At 38.3% G+C, this 8,801-nt stretch overlaps 1 protein-coding gene and 1 non-coding gene across 2 annotated transcripts; both read right to left on the bottom strand.

Annotated features, from left to right (window-relative positions):
- Window positions 1–397: 397 nt before the first annotated feature.
- Window positions 398–5,384, bottom strand: LOC110060152 (neuronal acetylcholine receptor subunit alpha-5-like). The gene is made up of 5 exons (XM_089286648.1): window positions 5,229–5,384; window positions 4,737–4,781; window positions 4,129–4,238; window positions 3,144–3,382; window positions 398–2,190 (listed from the first exon to the last, which is right to left on the bottom strand). Exons 1-5 carry the CDS (start codon window positions 5,253–5,255, stop codon window positions 1,490–1,492), a joined length of 1,122 nt encoding a protein of 373 aa, XP_089142774.1. The 5' UTR covers window positions 5,256–5,384; the 3' UTR covers window positions 398–1,489.
- Window positions 3,709–3,781, bottom strand: Trnas-uga (transfer RNA serine (anticodon UGA)). Its single transcript has one exon. It is a non-coding gene; the product is annotated as a tRNA-Ser (tRNA).
- Window positions 5,385–8,801: the final 3,417 nt, after the last annotated feature.

The following is an 8,801-nucleotide window of genomic DNA, read 5'->3' on the forward strand; positions in this document are numbered from 1 at the left end:
GTGACTTATGAACGAAAAAATGGGAAGAGGAGACATGTGTTTTTATGGAGATAATAACAGCTTAAAAGAAACTTTGGGGGGGGGGGGGGGGACTGCAGCTTCCATTTAAATCCTAAGCAAGGATAGAAAATAGCTTGTATCCCCTTTGGATCCTTCCAGTTGTCTACTTTTGGGTGAGGAACACGGGCTCCATTCCGGAACATAACTTACATCCGCAGTGGATACGCCCTTGTTATCCTCCTCGGTCGTGTATCAGGAGTTTGATCCTTCTACCTATTAAATATGGGATACCATCAAACGATCCCTCACTAGCTCTACATTGTACTATGACGCGCTTTATACCCTCGACATTAGATTGGATGAAAAGTTGGGCAGCAAGAACCTGTTAGACATCATACCACATTTCATTGCTTTATGGTGTTTTCTGTTTACATCGGGATACAATCGATCCATTGATATTGCAGAGAACTCTTGACTTCAATTGCAGTAAAAACCCGTGTGCAAGAACCTACATTTTTTGAAGTCTGGCAAAATAGTCTTGTATTTTGGGTTGGCTATTGGCAATTTAGGCTAAGTAGGTTCTTAATTAGGTTCTTAATTTCTATGAAGAAGATATGGTTGTTGATTACCAGAAAAAATAAATAAACTTGGGTTTGATCCTTGAATATACAGTATTTATTCACAACTGTGTTATGCATTTTCTCGTGATATAAATTCGCAATCTCAGTCACACTCCTTGGATAGAATGTTTATCATAATTTAACTGTAACTCACGTACATATCAGAGCCTGCTTGATCTTGCTTGGCTAAACAGGTTCTTATATTTTTAGGTATTAAAATGGCACATTTCTGCCAACAGGTTCTCAAACCACTAGGTTCTTACACGTGGGTTTTTTACTGTCTTGAATGGTGAGTTAACATTAGGCTTTATAAACACAGATAAACACTTACAATTTCTGAGTAATTAGCTGTATACCAAAAATACCAAAACCCTTAGTTTATGGCTTTCTTCATTGGGACACCTGTTTGACTGTCCACATCCTTCTCATCCAGTCTCCAAAAACTGACACTGTAAAATAGAAACTGTGAACAGTCTCACCACCTAACATCATCAACGGTTGCCACATTTTCATAAATGTAAGGACAACTTTTGACCTTTCGTTGCAGTTTTGATAACTATTACTAGAGGACTCGTGTAATTGTACCTGGGAGTCGGAGAAACTCAAACACGATTTAAGAAAAGTAGTGTTAAAAAAAATCATTCACCAAATCCGTTAACAAAACGTCATGGAAAGTTATTGAATAAGGATGCTGTCGTTTAGACTTGCAAAAAGGTGACTGAGATGAGATCTATGTTTGGCCATAATTGGTTGCATAATAGACCATAATGATTAGGGGCTCAAAGAGGCTAGCAGTACTTAACCGGCAATACCTTGCCCAAGTACCCAGCCCAGGAGATTTCTGTGTTCATCATTTTGGAAAAAGCTCATTATACCTTTGAAATGTAAATTATGCAATAAGAAATCACAGCACAGACAAGGAACAACACAAAAAACACATGATCAAGTTTGACGGACACTTTTTGCCATGTTACTTGCTGTTCTTCCTCTTGCCAACCCCTGGGCGTGCTTACGCTAGTAGATGGGGACAGTTCAATTGCATTCACGGACGTGCGAGATTTCATGGATGGCGGCTGAACGTCTGAGCTAGCTACATGTATTCGTTGAACGCTTTTCTTTTTCCTGCACATGTTGAAAATGCTTTGCACCCACTCTGGGGGAGTGCCCTCCATGAAAAAGACCTTCAGGACGAAAATATTGGCAAACAGGACCAATGCCATGATGACCAAAGTGACCTGCAAACTTATTCCAAGGATTGGAACACCATCGGACGTTTCAGGGAGGAAAGACGGAATTAGAAGCAAGAAGACAGTCATAGCAAGCAGCATGGTGGTGACAAAGCCAATTCTCTCTCCACTCTCCACTGGAATTAAAAAGCTTGGAAGGGCGAGAAACATAAGCATTATACTGGGAATGGTCAGATAAAACAAGTGGTATAAAGGCTTCCGTGACATTTTTAGCGTGTAAACCACCTCGCTGAAATCAAATGGGCAACAGTCACCGTGATCTGTTAATTCTAATCTTGTGGAGATCTCGTCTATCGTCCAGTCACCGTTTGTGACAAACCGATCTGCAAATGAACAACACGTATGATTTTACACACGGTGGCTGCGAGGGAACCTCTACCTTTGAATACCCTTACAGTCAACTCTGGCCTTGTGGACTCCCTGCTATTATGAACACCTTGCTATTACGGATAGAAACTACATCCCCATCCCAAACTACAGTCGAACCCCTATTAAGCGGCTACCTATTAAACAGCCACCCTATTAGGCGCCCAGTAATCAAAGTCCCGATAAGAGCTTTTCTATTGTTTTTACCTTTATTAGACGGCCAGTCCGTCTTTAAGCGCCCACTATCTATTTCCCCGAGGGTGGCCGTTTAATAGGGGTTGAACCAGCCGAAACTACAAATAAAGGTTTAGAAAGAGCTCCCGCTATTACGGGATTGTGGATATTTCAAGTGCCTACACGCAAATGTTTAATGCTCTACTGTCGTTAAAACGAATAACTTGGACATGTTGAGGGGACATACTTAATTATTCTACAGTCATACTTACTAGTTTGTAAACTATTTTGACCTATATTGTATAACTATGTATCAAAGTAAAATGTGTATTACAAATGAAAAGAAACTGGAAACCTTTTTATTAAAAAGTTTATAGCGATATACGTTATATATGACACTCCTCAACCAAAACTTGGGTCATTTTCCGCTATTGCGTACACCAGAGTTGACTCTCCTTCAGAGGGACACAAAACATTTGTCGCCGCAAGCTGCATGCTTATAGATTTCTTTTAGTACAGAGACACTTCTCTTACGGGGGTTCTTCTCATTGTCCCTGGGGTGTCTCGTAAGAGGAGGTTCCACTTTATACTTTGTACAAACAAACTCAAAACACAGAAGGTCCTGAAAAGATGAAATGCGTGATTGACTGATTGTTTAATTGTCTGGGTCGCTGAGAGACGAGAAGCAGATATCATGATTTACTCAAAGCAACCTTACATGATTCGAATTACTCACTGGTAAATTCACCACTTGTATCTTTAAATAGTTTGATGTCCATCCTGCCAATTCCGTATGTGTATGAACCAAAGCCCATTTCACAGGTCTGGTTGTCAAATGGCCAGTTACCGATTTCTAATTTGCAGTTGGCTTTAAATGTAGCTGGTCCACTCCACACACTCATTCCGGTATTATCCACGGACACCTCAGTGACAAATTTTGTTCGTCCTCCGGCTAGAGTAACGCTGTCATCACCACTGAAATCAACAACAGGTTTGTGAACTTACTTTGACATCATAATAATAATAATAATAATAATAATAACAACAACAACAACAACAACAACAACAACAAATATAATGATAATAATAATAATAATAATAATAATAATAATAACATATCTTACTTGACCACTCCCCCAATGTGGCTTTTCACGGCCAATTAAGTTAAATGATGAAACAAATAATGCAAATGAACATAACATGGTTAAAAATCCCAACTGGAGGGAGGCAGACCAGTTGGCTATTTACAAGCATGACCGAGGAGTTGACCTAGGGTCTACCGAGAAACATCTCCGTCTGAGTGGTCAGAGCGGGACTTGAACCCGCGACCTCCGGATTTCAGGTCCGGCGCCCTAACCACTCGGCCACGCTGCCTCCTACTTTCGCCACTCTTCTTTTGTGGGTGTTTTGTTTGCGACTGGAGGACGGTTATTTCTTAGTTCTTTTATGTTTTTTTGTTTTTGTTTTTTTACTGAAGTGAGATACAATTTTAAGACTTCCCGTTTGTTTTCTCGTAATTTTGGACATCATAAATGAATGATTCAGTAGATAGTGACATTATATACATACATATTTATTACAAATGCATTTTTTTATTATTTACATCATTGTGTGCACATTTATTTCAAGTACATATTTTGTTCCATAAAAACATTCAAATCTTTAACAAACTGGCTCAATACAAATATCAGCCACAATTTCTTTTATCTACAAACACCTACTTATTGAAAAGAGAAATGTCCGGCACCCAGATTTCGTCCGGGACAAACTGTACTCGAGATACTCCTCCATAATCATCCGAGTTCCATACAAGGAATTCATTTCTCCACGTCTGTGGAAACCAAAACAACTTTGAATAAGAAAAGTCTTATTTCGATTTGAGTTACGTAGTGTTATATACAACCATATAAACCTGAGTAGCCAGCCCTTTGTTCATGAACTATAAGTATGACCTGGGTTCAGAAATAACGGAATTCGGTTCAAACCCGTTCAACCTAGTTGAACGTTAATTAGAGCCGGCGTTCAGTCTGAATATTCCTGTAAGAGAAGCAGCGCATACGAATTGAAAATGAGAGAATTCAACGAAATTTTGCTAATATATTTTTTCAGGTTGGTGTGTAACAGGTCTGACAGGCAACTAAAACAGTTTGCAGTTGTCTGTCTCTGCGTTATACTTCCTGGTTTCTAGATGATGTGACCAGAAGTTAATGACTTTTCATTTCAGCTAGCTGATATGCTTAAATGGTCAAATCAGTCTCCATCGAGTCTCCACTTCAAGATTTGTAGATTAAAACGTATTAGTAATGCAGCAATGTAACTTATTGCATACCTGTATTATCCATGTATCCAAAATAATTATTTGTTCTTTCGTATCCTGTGATACAAACAAAAGACAAAACAGAGTGAAATCAGGAGCATAAGTCCACGGAGAAAAGAAATGGCTAAGGGAAACGTCGACAACTGCCCTGCAATACAACTCTTCAGCCTAGCAGACCCAAACGCTCAGCCAATGATTATCAGTACTAATTGGCCGACTTGTTTGAAAGCCGGTTAACGCTAACCCAAGATTAAAAGTTAACCGAAATATTAATTTTTCTTCTATAAAAATGCCGGTTCTTCACTGCCTATATTTGGTCTAGTTTGAGATTATTTAAATTCAAAACTGAAGGACAAACAGTATAACCAAAAAGCTTCACCGAAAACTTACAAACCTTGAATAAAAATTCTCGCTAATCCTGAGTGAGCTCAAACCTGGCCCTGGTTAACAACAGCTTATTCCTTAGTCAATAGACATGCCATTCATCCATTTGACTATACTCACCACTTTAACAAGTCTGCTGATCTTCATAGAAAACGACACTTCCACGGTTTTATTCCCTAAAACTGGTCGGACTTGCTTGTCGTAGTCAGTCAGAAGTCGTAGGCGGATTTGATGTTCAAATGAGAGGTTAGATGACCCAAATATGCCTTTAAAAAATAGACTGGAGTTAATCGATAACAAATAGAATCTTAAAAAGCGCTCTCAGTAAGCATAAGCTTAAAACACTTCAATGACAACAAATTGCTGGAGCTTCCTTACGATTAGTTGTTTATTTCATGACTCACAAAATGACAAACAAAGTGACGAGCTACAGACAAACTGGCAACAATAAAGGTTAGCTGTCGCATCGAACTCCACTGAAAACGAAGAGGACTGATGTGAGAACCAAATCCTTCAATTCTTGTTCAAGTAGGAAGGAAGATAACTGGCATTTTCTGTTTTAGTTAGATAGTGCTTTAAAATCAGCAAACTTTTCATCAATTAAATATATCTCCAGTTCAGTAATTTATGAAAAGGGCTCATCAGTTTATACTAAACAACGGAAACCTCGAGCGACCCCGAGCGACTAAATTTTATAATTTTAAAATTACGCTCCGTACGTATTTAAAAACCTCCTGTGGGCATCCATAAATTGATAAATGGGTGCTGCATGATACTGAAGTAAATTTTTTCAGTATTGCCCCAATAACTTATTTGGACAACTGAACAAATGAAATATTCTTACATTTACTGGTCTTTACTAAACTGACGGAGGCTTTTTGCATTCGTCCAATATTACTGGCATAACTGAATTCCCCGCTCGTTCAAGCAGAAGAGAATCTCTGTCTCGCAGCCAGTACTCATGGATCATTTAGTAATCCAAGCAAAATTTAAACGAAAACCCACGGAAAAATTCTTTCGCTATTGATATTTGATAGAAATCCAAGGCGTTTTCACCTGCCGTGTTCTCTTACAGTGATTAGATCTAAAAGGAATTCCCGATTTAGATAACAAAAGTACTAACGAAAGAGCAGCACGAAAAGTTGCCATTAACACGTTCCCATTCGAAATTATAATCATGATTGAAATCATTAACCAGCAGAGAAAATGGTGGTGGTTCTTGAGATACAGGCCAGATGTAAGAAAAACTAAGTATTCCACCATGTAAAGTTTTGGTTTGCCAGAAATAAGAAGGACCTGAGGATCGAGATGCCATTGCGTGATTACCAGAAAATGTTTCGTATTTACTTTGCAAAGAAAATCTGGCTTTAACAAGTTTATCTTGGGTCTATCTCCTATGTGTAGTTCAAGCAGGTGATTTCAAGTTCAACCACTGTAATATATCGGGATATTGAAGGATTTTATTCAGACGCTTGTACCACTTACAAGTGGAAAACTTATAAAAAAATAACACAGCAATTGAATTTTTTTATAGAATACAGCGCAATAATTTTTATAAAATATATTTTTAAGCCATATATTCATGTAAAAAATACACCGAAAAGACTGTCTAATAACATATGTGAATTGGTTGCTCGTGGTGAATTTTCTTCACCGCGAGAAAATCAGTCCAGCTTTGAAACTGGCGATGAAATCTGTATTGTAACAGAGGAATTATGATGAACTCTATACTTACTTTTTGTGAAAAATCCCTGCAGACAAAGAATAATGAGAAGGATGGCCATGATAACAAAATGGCCTGAACTAAAGTTTAGTTCGGAACACTGCGCTTAAATGAGGCGCAAGCGCAATTTGATTTCACCCGTGTAAAACAAAAATGCAAACAAGATATAAATTCCCAGCCATATATATTCGTGAGTAATAATGGGTAAAAAGGTAATGGTGATGTTTAAAGAAATAGGTGTTGGGTCATTCGAAATATAATCTTGGAATATTTTAGGTGTTAGAGATACAGTGACATTACGGACTTGCTCCTTGTCTAGCTGATCAAATGTTGTCTTCTCTTATTGTTGTTGTTGTATACGCAGGTGCTGCGTTTCCTAGGAACTAGTTCTTTAGCGAAATATGTGTAAATTACTTGGCTGTTGTTGCACTGGAAATGGTACCGTGTGACTTAACTATTTTGAATGCAGTATCTACTTAAATAATTTGTTAGCCGATTTCTGCGAGCACCGTTACTACACTACATGTCTTCGGTTCAGCTGCGTTGTCCAGCAACTCGTTTGTTTACTCGCAGGTGTCGATCGAGAAAATGAAATAAAAATTGAAATCTAGATTTGGAAGCGCTCTTTTTGGAATTAGTCGTTTTAGACTCCTTCACTTATTTTTAGTCTCCTGTCCAATTTTTCAGTCAAACCTTGCTCTTTTTACTGATCTTTTCAGGGAGTTTGATAGCAATGGTTAATTACTTTACTCCTGGTTCACACTTCGACCCAAATAAAGAAAAGACTCTTTGCAATAGCAGCGGCACCTCGTTAGAGTGTGTTTGTACCAAGAGCACGTTCACTTAATGAGATGGATAATTCTAACTGGAAATCCCGCCCACGAAGCTGGGAGTTTGCAAACCTATTTCTTGTAACACTTTAGTCGTACAGAATTTTCAACAACAACTTTTATTGGAGACCTTGGCACCTTTCCTTGATTTTATTCTCTAAACTTATTCTTGATTATTTATATATTTTACGTGCTGTTTTATTTGGATCATACTCCCTACGCTTGATAGTGGAAACTCAGGAATGAAAAGATTTTTCACTAAGTAAATTCTGCGAAGGTGCAAACCTAGGGTGACATACGGCACAGCCGCATTTATGCTAGTAGAGCACTGCGCATGTACTGACATCAGCGTTGATTTCCGAATTTGACGGATTAGACAGCTGATTGACAGCACGGGTGTGATCCAGATAAAAGCGCGCGGGCCAAACCTACGCATCGGAGTTGTAATGATCAGAGTTGAATGAAGTTTGTCAAGAGCAGAAGTTGAAAGGAGATCATTGGAAATTAAAAGTGAGCAACTAAATAAGAGAATGTTGGAATGATCTGCTAATTCCCCAAAAAGGTCGCTTTAACACCCGTTATATATTGTTATGCAAATTATAACTCATTTTTTTTGTAAAATACACGTTTATCCTTTTCACCCCAACAAAGTTGGTACTTTCATGTCGTAATATAAAGTTTTCTACACGTGAATTTAGCCGCTCTTGGAAGTGAAAATGCTCAGTTACAATGATGCTAAATTAACAGCGCAAGCTGAAGTGTCTTAGAGCTTCGGTGTTTCTGTCTTTCTCTTTTGTTTTCACTGAAAACACCGAAGCTCTAAGACAGGCCAGCCAGGTTAGAGTTTGATTACTTTCTCGTGCCTAGCCGGAGTATTTATAAATCGGTAACGAGCAACAAGACTGTTACTAAACAACATTTTAAAACAAGTAATACAAAGATTAAGACAAACTGAACAATTATTCCTTCGAGACATGTCCGGCTTAATCGTGACTGTCTGTTGTGTGTGTATCGGTGAGTTCATTTAAAAGAGTAAAAACCCGGAATGAAAAGAGTGATTTAAACGCAGCGAAGATATAAAACCTATAATGTTGAGGAAGTGAATCTCAGTTAGCAGTTTGTCAGCGTAATCGGTATAGA

This window comes from Orbicella faveolata, unplaced genomic scaffold (assembly GCF_042242905.1).
Source record: "Orbicella faveolata isolate gen_17 unplaced genomic scaffold, um_ofav_v1 contig_14, whole genome shotgun sequence".
NCBI classification, from domain to species: domain Eukaryota; kingdom Metazoa; phylum Cnidaria; class Anthozoa; order Scleractinia; family Merulinidae; genus Orbicella; species Orbicella faveolata.

Coding starts and splice junctions, on each gene's coding strand:
- LOC110060152 (XM_089286648.1), bottom strand. CDS start 5,255: ATGAAGATCAGCAGACTTGTTAAAGTG. Junction 4,239..4,736: donor TGGATACATGGATAATACAG/GTATGCAATAAG, acceptor TGGTTTCCACAG/ACGTGGAGAAATGAATTCCT. Junction 3,383..4,128: donor GACATTTCTCTTTTCAATAA/GTAGGTGTTTGT, acceptor TGTTGATTTCAG/TGGTGATGACAGCGTTACTC.